The 16683-nt window shown below is 38.1% G+C and overlaps 1 protein-coding gene across 1 annotated transcript; it reads left to right on the forward strand.

Annotated features, from left to right (window-relative positions):
• The first annotated feature begins 170 nt into the window (after positions 1-170).
• c7orf31 (chromosome 7 open reading frame 31) lies at positions 171-15274 on the forward strand. Its single transcript, XM_012965573.3, has 10 exons — positions 171-283; positions 1152-1309; positions 3884-4063; positions 5033-5104; positions 7050-7079; positions 7176-7351; positions 8929-9005; positions 11321-11495; positions 13684-13766; positions 14466-15274. Exons 2-10 carry the CDS (start codon positions 1176-1178, stop codon positions 15168-15170), a joined length of 1632 nt encoding a protein of 543 aa, XP_012821027.2. The 5' UTR covers positions 171-283; positions 1152-1175; the 3' UTR covers positions 15171-15274.
• The last annotated feature ends 1409 nt before the right edge of the window (positions 15275-16683 follow it).

The following is a 16683-nucleotide window of genomic DNA, read 5'->3' on the forward strand; positions in this document are numbered from 1 at the left end:
ATATATCATATTATATATAACTCAAAAATCAGTGAGCTGCTTATAACAGCTTATAATAAAACCTAACTTCCCTGATTACAACTGTCCACTTGCTTGCTTGTCAGCACCATCTTGGATAACATCATCAAAAAGGCAACAGGAACAGGAAGACTCTGCAGTTGCCAAGTAACACACAGCAGGATCTGAAGACAGGAGCCCGAGGATCATTTCATCTCCTGAGTGATACTGCGGAGATAAACTGAAGGCCCTCCTTCAATTACTTATTCTGCAAAACCTTTCTGGGGTATAAGTACCTGTATTGTTTATTTACCTAAGGCATGGTTTATACTTGCATATGTGCCTACGTGAAAGGTTTTGCTGGTGCCTGTAAACATGGGTGACATCATACAGATAAACCTAACAAGAGCCCACAAGAAACACACTTATCTGCATGACACCTAGGAAACTTGTGCCCCGAATATTCTTGCAACTGTACATTTGTGTTTTGTGAACTAACTTCATTTGCACACATTCATCTTTCCATTCAAATTTTTCACATTCAATTTCCATGCTGTTTACCAAAACATGACTTTGTTTTACCATTGGTAAATTCAGGGAGGACATGGTTTTAAACACTAACATACAATTAATTTAATTAGGCAGGGCATTGTGTAATACTTTTAATGTAAATAAGGCAGCAGTTTCACTGTGGGCCCCCTGCAGTGCTAGGAAAGCAGTAGAATGTACCTGGAACACCTATTTATGAAAACAGGTACTGTGTAAAGCTAAAGTGTGTCATTTATGTGAGGTACTTTTTTTTCAGAAGTTATTTTAGTTAATTCAGTTATTTCAGAAAAATCAGAAACACTGTTGCTGTGTAGTGCCTGTTTCTGCAGTGTGCTTCATGTGAATTCAGGAGATCATTAAATACAATACTGGCTCGGTTCCCTGCTACCTGGTCATTGTGTGTTTTGTGATGTCTATGCCTTTTTTTTCTCTAATGAACATTGTGACTTATCTTGTCGCAGTAAGCAGTGTATCCAGCTGAAGGCACACCCTGCCGTATCCAAGATACAGAGTCAGATTTCTGTGTTGTCAGCCTTCTCTGGGTCTATATTCACTCAGAAATAAAATACCTCAATATCCTCATGCTTCTCAATCCTTCTGTGCAGGACCACAACACTGGAACATGAGGAATGGCAGTGCAGCATGACTTGCCACATTACTACAGGCAAAGAGAAGGGGCTCAATGGCTAGTTCCCTCTTACCAGTCCTCTGAAATACTGACGCCACAGCAAATACCACAGCGCCTCACTGTATCACCAGGGCGGTAAGAAATGTATTATATATGTATGCGTGCACAAACACACTAAAATTGTTTATATGTAAAAAATCAAATAGGAATCAGCACTCGGAAGACTCATGAATAATCTTTTATTGTGGAGATTAACAAACAGACTGAATTTATTGTTTTAACAAATATTTACTTTTACAATGTACATTTATAGAATAAAATATATGTATGGAAATTTTTATTATCGCACCACTTTTACATGCAATATTAGAATGCTACATTAATAGACCAGACAGAGCTCAGTACCAATATAAAATATGAATAAATACAAAAAATAGTTGTTTTCAAGATTAAATGCATCACTGCATCTTAAGTGCCAGGGCATATAAGCATTGTAAATTATTTCCTGCATGCAGTATATTTATTGCTTTTCAATCACTCAGTAACCATGATACCCCAGAAAGTTTTAGCCCATGACTGGCTGTTGGCCATTTTTCTGCATTTTGCACACTGTGTTCTGCTCTTACAGCTGCCCCCATTAATATAGCAATGGCTGCATAAGTTAGTGATAACTACTGATAACTGTTTCTCTATAGATACTGCCAGCTAATGATTTTGTAACATAAATAATTTGATTTTTATATGATCATTAAATTAGTTCTGCTGTTATTTAAGTAATCCAATTTTTACAAAATGAAATGCCTTAAAAAATTCTGTGGTTTGCATTGTGTTTTATTTCTTGACTTGAAAATTAAAATAATAATAATGATTGCATGTGTGATCTGGAGCATGTATTATTCAGTAATGATGTAATATGTGTGAGTTGGTTCATGTATTATTTAATGATTGTATGCATGCGCTGGCTGTGTGCATTAATCAGTCTGTGTGTGGATGTACCAGTGATGGTATGCACATGCAGGGCAGTTATCGAGGGGGGGGATTGTGCCGGACCCCGTGAAATCTTTCATAAGTGGGCCCAGTTGCATCATGAAAGTTAGGCAAATTGTGTAAGTTATGCATAAGTTAAGGCGAAACATACACAATTTTCGTAACTTCCACAAAAACTGCTTATCAAACTATGTAACTTGCCTAGAAACTCAAGTAACTTGCTTATGAAGGCCATTCACATAACTTATGCAAAAAGTTATGTTATTTAGAAACAAACTTATGTATAAACTCCACTGTCTTCCCCCCCCCCCCAATTAAAATACTGACTTATTAGCTCATTAATTATTTTTACTGTTTTTATTAATTAGTACTGAATAGTTATTGGGCCTCACAGCAGAATCACTTGGTCCCTAAACTTTCTCAGTTTATGTAACCTATGCAAAAACTTAGGGAACTTCCATATAAAGCAATGGCAGCACAGAGCAGGGGCAGGTAGGTGGGAAGGGGTTAAACTTAGGGCAAACTGCTCTGACCCCCTATAAACTAAATGACTTATTAGTACGTTAACCCATGTAACTCTTTATATTAACTGCTGTTTATATTGCACACACAAAGAGCATGGCCAAAGTTTTGGTACTGTGTGCTTGTGTTAATGGAGGGCCCCAAATTATTAACCTGTGAAGAAAGTTTCTGATGGCAGCCCTGTGCATATGTCATTAAAACTGTGCATGTTGTGTTAGTGTTAGTTAATGCTTGTGTGGTCAGTAAGTATGTGTCTCTGAATGACTGCATACCTCAGTAGGTACATTGATCACTGATAGTAACAGTAACATAGTAACACAGCAATTTAGGTAAGAAAAGACACACATCCATCAAAGTTCAACCTTTTATGTCTATTCAAAACCTGCCTAACTGCTAGTCGATCCAGAGGTAGGCAAAATACCCTTCTGAAGCCTCTCTAATTTGCCGCAAAAGGGGGGCAAAAATTCCATCCTGACTCCAAGATGGCAGTCGGACCAGTCCTTTGATCAACTTGTAGTAACAACTGATTTCAGTAGCCCTATATTTCCTGCCTTGCTAAAAAGCCACCCATCCACTTCTTAAAGCTATCTAATGTATCTGCCAGTACAACTGAGAGAGAGAATTCCACAGCTTCCACGTTCCATGTTCTGACATATGAAAATGGAATTTCCTTTCTTCTAATCCCAATCCTAATTTGGTCAGTTTTTCCTCATAACTAGCACTTTTCATACCCTTTGTATTCTTTACTGATCTATGGATTTTCTCTGTTTCATTAAAATTATTTTTAATGATTGAAAATCAAAACTGCGCTTCATATTCATAATGGGGCCTTACCAGTGTTTTGTAAAGATGATCCTTTAGTCTTTTTAATCTATTCACCTTTTAATACAGCTCAAAACTTGCTGGCACTTACTACTGCTGACTGGCTAGCTTGTTCACACAAGTTTATTATCCACAAGAATACATAATATATTGCTTACAGTGTCCACCTTAAGTAATTAATGAAATAATTAAATGAAATGGGACTCAATAAAAAATCCTTCCTCTGTTTTTTAATGAATATTTCAAACTGAATTGTAAAATCATGTAATCAGGGCCCACTGATTCATTTTATTCTGGAATCCTAGATTGTTACATTTTGTTACAAGTTGAAAAGAACCTGAACTATATAAATAAAGTTGTTGAAATGATGATTTACAGCTATGAAGAATATCTTTCCAAGTTGAGCACACCAGCGAGGCTTCCATGGGGAAGAGAAAGAGAATATGGGGGAATAGGTCCAGTGTGCCTTCCGAACAATCACAGACCAAAGGCAGAACCTCCTCCTCAAGAAGCCAAGGGGCACAAGCACTATGGCTATGGGGGAGACCCCTGGCCAAGGTAAATGGACATAACATTACACAATGCCACCTATTTGCTCAGCAAATAATAACAAATAAGCGCAACAATCAAATTTTCTTCTTTTGAAGCATTAGTATCAGTTATAGTGAAGATAGCATTAACACCCCTTAGATTAATCCAGTGTAAAACAAATATAATTTAATACTGTTGCAGAATTACGGGTACCACGGGTTTCACTAAGAGAAATAATACAGAGAAATAGTCATTCTTTTGCACTGCAAATTAAATCAGTACCTGAGACAGGAGGTATTAGCAGTAGACTTAACCTAGCTAATAAATTACTTAAATACTGTTATTACACAATTAGCCAGGGCCGGAACTAGGGGTAGGCAGAAGAGGCAGCTGCCTAGGGGTCAACTATTGGCGGGCGCCAGGTGGGTGGCCGACCAGGTTGACTAGGGCGCCCGGTCGGCTTGGCCCGCCCCTGCAATTAGCATCCCTATTTTAAATTAATACTCAGTTTTACACATGATTTAATAATCACCATTTATTAAATGGTCATATGTTAGCTTTTTGTCACATAATGACATGGCTGTGCAAGAGAAAGTTATTGTTGGCGAGCTACACTGTCCTCTCCAAAGTCAGATGGGTAAGGTTCAGAGAAACACTCATCTGGGAACACTGCCTTGCACTTGCTGTTTCTGCGCCTTGCACCTCGCCCCTCACACTGGATTTTTTACTGGTGCAGGGTGCAGAGGGCACCCAGCCTATGGACGCAAATGTTCTCAGAATAGACGCTAGGGGCGTACATTTGCTCCCTTTAGTGCTCTTGCACTTTGTTTCCAGGGTGTCTGTAAAAGGTCCCCCATAAATATTACCTGTACAGCAGGTTGGAAAAACTATAACCAGTAAGTAAGTAATGATGTAACAAATCAAGCTCAGCCTTTACTTGTCACTGCATACATATTATTCTGGTGTTTGTTAGAATTTCCATGTCTCTATTTACAGAGGGCTTCCAATTGAGCAGTACTACGACATAACCCAGCTGAGAAAGAGTGCAGTGCGTGCCAGCGATGATTTGTAAGTAAACAGGTCATCCCATGAGTCAGTCACTGGTTCATAATGTACTTTTCCTGTGAATGGTATGTACCTGCATGTACGATCACACTGAACATAATTATAATAACTTTAAAGAATCTATCTTTATACTTACTGTGCATGTACTTTATTTAAATACTCAACAGTTGTCAAACAGGTTGGCCCTGTTAACTTGTAGTGTTATAGTGTTAACTTATAAGGGTCATGAAAGTGAAATTATTTGTGGGGAGGTTAACTTTTAGTTAGTAAATTGCGTTAACTTCCACTTTGCTTTTTTGCAATTCATTGGATTACTGTAAAATAAATGGACCCAATAAAAAGAGTGAGGGGAACATAAAAAGCTGTGCTGGGTTGTTGGAGAGCAGCTCTGTCTGTTAGCACAGTGCTAGAGCCAAGCAGATTCAGATCAGCCTTCATATTCAGTTCCCCCTTGGGCTGCTGGCCAAGCATCCTTCAAAGAGATGAGGAAGAGGAGAGCAAGAAAAGATATTTATGTGCTAAATTGCTTGTTCATTTCTATTTGCTGTTTTTTCAAGATATTTTGCTTTCATATTATTGCGTTTCAAGCCTGCTAAATATTTACACTTGTACAACCACAATCATTTTGTTTAAGTACGGTCTGTGCTCTTACACCATTCCTCACAAAACTAGTAATATTTTGAACATCTGCACTTTTTGCAGGGGCATGGCCTCAGGTTTATGGAGATGTTAAAATCTGCTGCATCACCATGTGTTTGCTATACCTCTTGTATTCAAGACTAAAGTTTAAATAATTCTAGCAGTAGTGGTTAGTGACTCAGCCTGTGAGCCACATCATTGTGCTTAGACACATGCCTCTTCTTTCTGCCCATAGTATATGCACAAAAACCGTTTATGAATGGTGTTAATGTGCACACAATCTGTTTTAGTGTGCTGCACTTGTGTTTGTAACATATATACTGGTAGTAAAAACGTAGTAACATAGTAAGTTAGGTTGAAAAAAGACACACATCCATCAAGTTCAACCGTAATGCCTATATATAACCTGCCAAAATGCTAGTTGTTCCAGAGGAAGACAAAAAACCCCATCTAAAGCCTCTCCAACTTACCTCAGACAGGAAAAAAATCCTTCCTGACTCCAAGATGCAAGTAGACTGGTCCCTGGGGGTATTTTCAATAACCCAATCTAATATATCAGCCAGTACGACTGATTCAGGGAGAGAATGCCATAACTTCAAGGCTCTCACAGTTAAAAAATCCTTTCTGAATATTTAGTTGGAGCCTCCTTTCTTCTAAACAGAGTCAGTGCTCTCGTGTCAGTTGGAAGGACCTACTGTTAAATAAAGCATTATAGAGATTATTATATGATCCCCTTAAATATTTAACATAGTTATCATATCACCCCTTAAATGCCTCTTCTTCAGTGTAAACAGCCCTAACTTGTCTTTCTTCATAACTGAGACTTTCCATACCTTTACCAGCTTAGTTGCCCTTCTCTGGACCCTCTCTAACTCAATAATGTCCCGTTTGAGCACTGGAGACTAAAATTGAATGCATATTCTAGATGGGGCCTTACCAGCACTTTGTAAAGTGGAAGAATAACCCCCTCCTCCCATTAATTTATGCCCCTTTTAATACAGCTTTGTTTGTACATTAGTCTTTTTATATTTGTCCTTAATATCCTTTTGGATCTGTCTAGAGAATCCTTATAAGTGGGGCTATTCCTTGCCCAATGCCCTGATTAAACTGGTAAAGGGACAACAACCATTAGCAAACCAGTAAGGTTCTCACATTACCAACTGTGCAGGCACATCATCAAATGTTTGCAGATATGATAAAAATGATTTCTGAACCTTATGGTAAAAATGAGTCAAGGGGTCAAGATTATTTCTCTTTATTGACTTTTGCAGTAGGAGATTAATTTTAACTTGTGTTATCTCTTTTGTAGGTATCCTAAACCACCTGATGTTTCTATAAAGTGAGTAAAGTAAATAAGATTTCTTTATTTTGTACACCAAAATATATGGAGAGATGCTTCATGATGTTTTTCTTTGTCAATTTTTTGTCGATTTAGTATTAAACAAATAAGCACAGGCTTTCCAGCAGAGCACCCATATCAGTCACACATATCAAAGTTTGCCATGTTTCCGAGCTACAGCCCCCCCGAAGAACCGGACTGCACCTTTTCTCCACTTCATCCAGAGAGTGCATCACATGGATATGAAACTATTGTCTTAAGGAAAACTAGTGGTATGTGCTGATTGTAGCAGTGGCATTGTCTTTAGCTATGTGAAATTAAAGGGATACTTGTTACCTGATTTTTATAGTATGCTTTTTATTTCTAAATTACACTGTTTACATAGCAAATAATTCACTATATTATTTAAAATTTTATTCTTTACCAACAAATGTATTTATTTTTAGTTGTAATATTGTTGTGTAGGCGCCATCTCAGTGCATTGTGCCTGAGTCTGAGCTTTCAGAAGGAGCCAGCGCTACACATTAGAACTGCTTTCTGGTAACCTATTGTTTCCCCTACTCCTATATAAGCGGAGGAGTCTCAAGCCGGACTTGAATTTCTAACTATTAAGTGCTATTCTGATATCTACTGGGAGCTGCTATCTTGCTACCTTCCCATTTTTCTGCTGATCGGCTGCTGGGGGAAAAGAGAGGGGGGGGGGGGTTGATATCACTCCAACTTGCAGCTCAGCAGTAAACTGTGACTGATGTTTATCACAGCACAGGTCACATGGTTGCGGCACCCTTGGAAATGAAGAACATGGCTAGCCACATGTGCATTTGAAAAAAATATGTTTTCCCATGAGAGTATTACTTTAAAATTTCTACATTTAGATTTATAGACCAATAACTTTTTTGAGTGATGTATGAACATAAAATTGTGAAATAATAGCAATTCCATTTTTCAGCTTTGGGAAGTTTTGACACTGCACAGGCCTGAGAAAAACAGAGTGGGTCATTTGCATTCATTAACCCCCTAAAACCCTACAGCACTTTTTTTTCTGTTTTTTTTCTTTTTTTGAAACAAACACGAATATAATGGTCACTGCATATGCTTGAGTTTTGTCATGTAAGAACACATCTTGCCTTGTACCCACAATTGCGAGAATAAGGGCTTGTACCCTATTTTTATAGTTTGCCTAATATAAATATTAAAAGCTGAATGTATATTATTTTGTGTTATTTTCTATATATGTAGCACTAGTTCAGCCTGTTTTTTCAGCCTCATCTGAGCAGCCACTATCTCACTGCAAGGTGGCCACAAATCCATAAGTTATAATTCCATTAAAAAATCAGGAAGGGTTGTAGCAGACATCTAGGTAGCATGATATGTCTTAACTGGGGGGATTAGCAGGTTTAACTAGTAAATGTCATACACGGGACAACTCTCTGTGTTTTATTATAGCCTGTACACAGAGATACTTTAAGGGGCCAATTTATTCATTTGTTTCAGCATGGAAAATAATGATCTGAGTCCTTTCTTGCTGTATGCGATTTGCATCAGTGAATAAGGATTCGGGCAGCAGAATGCCATTCAGCCACTCAAAGCAAACACATTCTAACAAATTGGCGCAAGTATATATATATATGTATGGTAATTCAGGAAAATCATCCAACAAGTAAGTAAAGTGTAAAACAGCTGAAAGTCCTTTATTGCCCAGTTCAGTTTTTACACTTAACCCCAGTCTATTCTAGCATAGATATTATCCTGTTCTAATCACACAAATATGAATGTATTGTATTCCTTCCAGCTAAGCTTAATCTGTGTAAGAGAGTAATTCCCATACTGTTTTATGTGTATATTTCAGGAAGTCCATACAGGCATGAGATCATTCTTGAGCCCCAGAGGCCATTAACCTGGCCTGGGCAGGATGGATACTTTCATGTAAGTACAAAATCCTTAAATGCAGTATTATCCTTCTAAAGGGATAAACTAATGGGTGTTTGTCCAAGCTAAACTTTTTATTAGTAAAAAGTTGTACAATATCATTTAGAAAGGTCTGGAAACTTCATCCCCTTTGCTCTAGCTATGCACCCTCTATACACAGGTCACTGGTAGTATGTGCTACCAAAAAGCCAAACACACTTCCTGCATGACTACAATATATTCTGTGCAACCAGGCAACATGCACCTGAATTAGCCATACAGGCAGTGGATTTAATGTGTGTTCTATATTAAACAGTATCTAGTAGAATTAAGTCTAAAACAAAAAAAAACTTAAAGAATTGTCCAGTTGTTTTAGACTTAATTCTACTAGATACTGTATATCATGACCTGGATGAATGAGAATCTTCATAGATATATTAAACAGGTTATGTGACAACACTAAAACCAATGGACGGGCTTTCTTGGTAATATTCTGCCTCTGATATTTCTTCTGTTGGGCCCTCCATTAGTTGGCTTTGTCTAGACACACACAGGCCATCCTGCCTCATGGGCCACAGGCTGTTTATGATGTGCTGGCCTGTTACTTCTAATCTCACTTTGAGGCTTTCCAGACCAGTAAGCAGTTTTGTTACCTGCTCTGATAGATACTCTGTGAATGGAGGTACGGTAAATAAAGTTTGCAGCAATAGTAAGCCGAAATGCAAATGTCACAGTAATGGCATAGAGAACACATGTTTGTTAATTAACAAGCAAGAACATGTTTGTGTAACATGGAGAGAGCAGTTTCACAGTGACTCACTTATTTTCATTTGGGTATTTAGGCCCCAGGGCAAAACTTAAGAATGCAACTCCTCACCCAGGGCAAAAGTGAAAAGAAACCATTACTTCCAGTCCAAACAATAATTTATATAGAAATCTATAATGCTGCACTGCTAAGAGATGCATTTATATATATAAATGTATATATGAATATTTTAAATACATTTCCTCAAATGTTTAATTGTTTGCAAGCTGTAATAAACAGAACCCCCCCCCCCCATCTGCAACTATGTTGGGGTGGGGCTTTATAATAATAACAGCAGTTTTATACTATAGCTGTGGGCCTCACTGGTGCTGGGGAGTGGGATACAGGACCTGGGATCATGTCAGCACAGTTAGAATGAAAAAACTTTCACCTCATTTGTATGCACAACTGCATTTCACTGATGAGCAACTACTGACTTGGCTGAGCTGCAAAACCCATTGGGTGAGCTTTATCCTAAAGGATATTCCATAAGAATTGAATTTCAGGTTTAAAGCTTGATTTATCCCCCAGTATCCCTTATGCTTTGCATACAAGTGTGTTATGCTTATTATAAATTGCAGCTATAGAGAGCGGCAGTATTTGTCCTTGTGGTGTGTCAGATGCAGTCTATGCAAATAGATATACTATATTTTGAAGTATTTTGGTGCATCTAGAGAATATACTAGTAAGGCCCGAGGCACACTATTGCTTAAAGGCACAGTATGAACCTAAAAACACCTTTGTTAAAAATCAACACAATAAATAGGAATTAATATAATCATACTTTGGGCCATTATAAAGCACTAATTTGAAAGTTGGGTTTCAAACAAAGCCCTCCCTTATCTAAGCAGCAACCTCTGAGTAGCTCATTATCAGGGGCTACTCAGTGCGCTGGTAATTATTTTTATCAGCTCCTTTGAAGTTCTTTGGGATAAGCAAGTGACAGGAAGTACTAAAGTGAAACTGGCTTCACACTGTTGTTTAGTGTCAGAAATAATAAGTCCATAAATATTTCATAAGTAAAAACAAATAGTCAAAAAATATTTTCAGCCCAAACTCTTGTTAAAAAGGCGTGTATACTGTCCCTTTAAGTCTAAGTGCAGTCACCGCACTGTAGCTCCCTCTTACTGTCCAGTTCAGGTCTGACCATAATACTGTATTGAAGTCACTATGACTGGAAGTGGGAATTCTTGGTGTGACTGTTCAGACCAATTTAAGCAGGTTTCATTGCTTGGGGGAACAAGCAATTAAAATCTAGGTGCCATTTCAGATAAATCATATGGCTTTTTAGAAAATCCAGAAACACCAGGGCACTAAAAAAGACAAAGGGAGTGGGAGGAATGCAGAATTTGGGGTAAAACATACCTGTATGCCTCTTTTTGTAAATTAGACATTTTTTAGTTCTTGCTAAGCATGATATTCAGTAGCAGTGCATTCAGGTAATGAATATAAGTAATTAGTGGTGAGCATGTGCTTAATAAAGCATTACGATGCATGGTATAGTAACTGCATATTATTTCTTATTTAGTTTCCCAAATCTAATCAAGGGCACACGCAGATTTACTATCCAGTGCCTCCAAAAACAGTTGCTCCCAATTACTTCTGCAAGTCACCAGAAGAGCCTCTTTCTGAGAAAACTGTCAATTTGCAAAGGAGTCTGATAAAGTCCCAGTGGATAACCTCTTACAGCCGCAGCTTTCCAGGTATGGGATCCTCTCACATCCAGAACAGAACATTTGCATGAAGGGCAACGTTGTCAAAAGAGAAAAATGAACCCTTAACATTATGTCCTAACTATGGCCATGAAATGAATTCAAACACTATTATTTAAGTTTTTGTTGATATTATTTTCAAAATAAAAAAAACAGTACACTGACCATATCACACAGAGATGATTCTAACCTTTCTGTATGATCTGTTTTTAAAACTCTCCTAAAAAAGTTTTCCAGAAAGCCAATTGTTAAAGGACATGTAAACCCCACATACAAAAATGTAATCTGTCAACAGCCTCTTTGAAATCTTTCAATACCTGCCACACTGGTTGTCCAGAGGTTAATAGTAAGGCTGCAACAACCCTAGATTTCCTTCTCCTCCTGTAACCCACTTGGCCCCCGCCCTCAGGAATTTGCTTTGACATCTGGCTTGTGGACATGCTCAGTTGTTCTAAGCTCAGATTACTAAACACACCCTCCAGTCTATCAGCCAGTGAAGAGATGGCATTGCTGGTTATTATTATTATTAACATTTATTTATAAAGTGCCAACATATTCCGCAGCGCTGTACAATAAGTGGGTTTCATACATTGGACATACAGAGTAACATATAAAGCAATCAATAAACGATACAAGAGGTGAAGAGAGCCCTGCCCAAAAGAGCTTACAATCTACAGGGTCCCATAGAAACTCATCTCCAGCTGTCTGCTTCAATTTTTTTCTCCCACACTCCTCTCCTGAGTTCAGCTTAAACAAAGCAGAACTTTTATCAGAGACAGTTCTGCCTTTGTGAGCCTGTATTATTGATGAAATGTATGCTGAATAAGGGTCTGCGTGTGTGTGTATGCTGCTTGCAGATTTAAATGTAACTGATGATGTATCAGAGGAAAAATGGCCACCGGGTGAAAGCTGCTATTTGCTTTAGGAAAATGTGATGGTTCTAGAAAGCAGAGGGGATAAATGCAGTACAAATGATGCCATTTGTGTGGGGAGACGTGCCCAACTGATATACATTGTAGGCAAATGTAGGTCCTTTAGTGACCTCTGATGGATGAATCAGACATTGCAATGCATTATGTCTTCCAGTAATTAAAGTATACTTTTCAGAATGAATACTTAACCAACAGATATCATATTTGAATATATATTATATACATCATTTAGTGATGTTCTGTGTGCTCCCTCAGAGATCACCTGACAGGAAACAATGGAACTCTTAACTATAACAGGAAGAAATGTGGGTGTAAAAGACTGAACTTTGTCCATTCATTGGCTGATGTGACCTAACATGTATGCGTGCCCCTGGTTTATTTGTGTGTAATGTGAATCATATGATGCCAGGAGGTGGCTCTTAATACTTAAAAAGGCAGTATTCTGTTAAAGGTTATTAAAAGGTGCATACTACTAAAAAAGCACATTTTTTTTTTGTATATTCTTATTGAAATGATTTATTTAAATGACGCAGGGTTTCACATATGAGCTGATTTATGTGATATATTTTTAGGGGGGGTATAGTTTTCCTTAAAAAACCATAACCAGTCACACAGGGACACAGTCATTCAAATACTCGCTGCTCATGCTTAATTTTAGAGTGTTTTTAAGCCAGTAACCACATGCTGCAACCTAAACTCATTATGGTGTAATCTAAAAAAAGGTGCCACTTTTGCTACATTTACTGGTTATGACGTTAAAAGCAAACATCATAGTGGTTATTATGGGTTACTAAACCTGGTGAAACGTCTTTTTTTAAAATTACTTATGGGTGATGTGTGTGTGTTACATCTTGCAATTTCCATTCATATGGAGGGAACAGCATTTTTGGGAATGTTGTCACCTGTCTGCCATTACCCTAAACTGTGCTACACTCATGTGTAACTCTCACACCATGTTAGTGCACATTTACAGTAAAAAAGAACAAGGCTTTGGGCCTACAGGTTACTAAACATCTAAGCCTCATATTCCTAATAGTGTTCTATTGTCCAAAAGTGATGGCTAATTATAAGAGAGAACCTACCCTTTTACCGAAAGGTTTTTATGGCTATTAGAAGCCCCCAGAAACTGCAGAACACTAATACTGTCTTTAACATCGCATTTCTAGGAACTAACAATCAGGTCCTGTACATGTATATTTTGCTGCCTTTTGTTATTGACAAGATTTGTCTATGTCTCTATGTTTTAGATTACGGTGAAATGAACCGTTTAGATCCTAGTCGTTCTCTTGATCCTTGCAGTACTAGGCAGCTGGGTGGAAGTGTGGAAATGGTAAGAGAATGGCAAAATGATGCATTTTTGCATTAACCTCACTATGTAGCATCTCGCACACAGGGACTGTTATTTGAATTCTCTCTGCACAATTTTTGCATAGAAGATCTTTTCAGCCATTTTGTGATTTTAGTCCCTGCTGATTTATCAAGTTCTCTTTCTCTTTGACTAAAGCTAGCCATACACGTTAAGATTTTTCTCTCCCTTACCACCAATTTAAGTGCGGTCTGCCAAATCTGTCAAATTATCATATGTTTATTGGCCACTAAATGATCACACATCCTACAACACAGGGCCAAGCAGGCAGTTTTCTTAGCTTCAAAATGGTTGTTTTTTTTAATGGACAAAACATACTTTTAAATGATCATTTCAGGATAAGCTTGGTCCCATGATAACAAAAAGATCTTTTAAAAATCTTACCGTGTATAGCCAGCTTAAAATTTGCATTTTGCCTTTATCTAAAGGCCTAGCAGTATCTACTGGTGTTAATATTACTGGTTATAACTCCTGTACCAATTGTCAAATGTACTTATTCTTACTGCCCCCATCAGCTCGCCTGAAATGAATGCAATTGCTTTTGCAGGGGTTTGCTGTAGACAGTAGTGCTTGATACATTCAATTATTACTATTATAAAAGTATTATTATTATGTAATGATGTAAGGATGTGAATATTTAATATAAAATAAATCTTTTTCCAGAACTTACAATTGGAACCTCTAGAAGGAAGAGCTGTCTGTTTTCAAGCTTCTAATAATCCCACTGATACAACTAAAAAACTGTTAAACTTTCCACCTCAGGGCCGAAACTTACAAACTGGTATAAGTCCCGATTGTGGGATTCCATTTCATTCCAAACATCACACGCCTCCAGGTTGTGATACCTCACCCGACTACTGTAGCGATAGATTCTGCTGTCCTGAAGAACACAAAGCCCATTCTACCAGAAAGTGTCAGTTTAGGGAACCAGAGCTACGTAAAATCACAGATACTGACAAAACAGATGCTTTGTACAGCAGGCAGCTCGTGCAGGTCCCAGTGCTTCAGGACTCAGAAATAAAACCAATTTATGATAAGGAATTCCATCCCAGTCAAGCTGAAAATGCATATTGTAATCTGAGGAAGTCATTTGCAGACAATGTTGCCTATGGGATTACTGGGGAAAGCCTTAATGGATGGCGCAACGATCAAAGGGAATCCCAGGCACCAGTTCCAGGGGAATTATGTGACAAAAAGGAGGAACAAGGCCCTAATTTACTTGAACTGCAAAGCTCATTTTCAAGAACTAAAGCATATAGAGATTTTCACCAAAACTTCTCAGACAAAACAATGGATTTAAGAGACAATTTGAATTCAGGGAAAAAACACAAGTTCTTTGGTTTCAATTCATTTTATTTCCATAACTAATAATCAGAATGCAAATATAACACCAGCTGATAATGATCCCTGGCTGTTTCTGCTTAGCAAGATTTGGCAAATTTACAAACAATAAAATGTGATCTTCAACAAAAGATGTATGTAAATTCATAATTTTTTTATAATGTGCTAGATTTAATCATGCAGTGTGGCAAGTGTGCCTAGAGTAAGTGGGATGGGGTATTGTTTGCATGTTTCCTAATGCAACCATACTGCCCATTTCCTTTGGGCATTGCACAGTTACTGAAGAAAAGGATGGTGCGGGGCAGAGATATAATAGTCATGTTTTTTCCTTATTGGTTATGCTAGCAGTTTAATAATAACCAGGGCTGGAGTGGTCCACCAGAATGCTGGGGGAACTCCCAGTCGGCACCAGTCGTGGTGAACTCTGGTCCTTGTGTGTCCTGGGCTAAGCTGTACTGTTGCTGCCTAAGGGGTTCTGGCCTCTCCTGGGATCTGCCCTTATAAGCCAGCCCTGGTGTCACTGGGTGAACTGATCTACTGCATTCCAATATTCCTTCATGTGGTGGAAGAATTGAGCAGAGCTGTGCAATTGCTAAAGAAAAAAAGTCTCATTGGCCATCTCCATGCCCAGCTGGGTGTGGAACCTGACCCATAATAGAGATCAATCAGAATGAGGGCATATGATCCAGCACTATCATTGGGAGCATATTTAGGAGGTGAACTTGAAAACTGATAAAGAAGCCCATTAGTGTTATATATGAGTTATTTAATGTGCTTGTTCTATTTTGCACAAATATGTCCACTTTGACCTACAGGTGCATTTTCCCCATAGAGCTTATGGGAGTTTTCCAGGAAGCCCTTTATGTCTTATCTGGCAGGCACCAGGTACCCCAGTCTGACACTGTTTATAAAATGCCACCTCTCCCATGCCTATGAGAAACACATTTTGACTGTGGTGTATATATACAGGACAATCATTGCACTAAGATCTGGGAAATCTGGGGGTTTTAGGACAGATTATATTCAGCATTTCCCTTAATGGCTTTACTTTGCTAAACTGGGTGAATTCTTAAATGGACCACAGAGTGCTTGTAGATAATTGTAAGCAATGGTATCTTCACAACCCATGTAAAACACAAAATATAGTCTGTGCGACACTTGCTTCTATTCTGCCAGTAAATCACAATGATCAATGTTTTGGGGGGAAATCCTACTACACCAGAGTGTAATGAAAATGCAATGTTTTGGGGGGAATGGGGAAACCCTCCCACACTAGAGTGTAGTGAAAGTGCTTCAACCCACCCCTAACCATGAGCCTAGATTGACATATTGTGTTCACTTCCAAAGTGTGGCTTGGTATTCAATAAAATACATCATCCAGTACAGTGTATTAAAAAGTCCATTATGTAGTCCAGATAAAAAGTAATAGGAAATGTTGGGCAATCTCTGTTTTCTGTTTTACATTTGAATAAGGATGTCACACTGGCTCAAGGATATTAAGCACCACAATACTAAGTACATTTAATAAGGAGTTTGTGCA

This window comes from Xenopus tropicalis, chromosome 6 (assembly GCF_000004195.4).
Source record: "Xenopus tropicalis strain Nigerian chromosome 6, UCB_Xtro_10.0, whole genome shotgun sequence".
In the NCBI taxonomy this organism is placed as follows: domain Eukaryota; kingdom Metazoa; phylum Chordata; class Amphibia; order Anura; family Pipidae; genus Xenopus; species Xenopus tropicalis.

Coding starts and splice junctions, on each gene's coding strand:
- c7orf31 (XM_012965573.3), top strand. CDS start 1,176: ATGGCAGTGCAGCATGACTTGCCACATTACTACAGGCAAAGAGAAGGG. Junction 9,006..11,320: donor GGCAGGATGGATACTTTCAT/GTAAGTACAAAA, acceptor TTTCTTATTTAG/TTTCCCAAATCTAATCAAGG. Junction 13,767..14,465: donor TGGGTGGAAGTGTGGAAATG/GTAAGAGAATGG, acceptor ATCTTTTTCCAG/AACTTACAATTGGAACCTCT.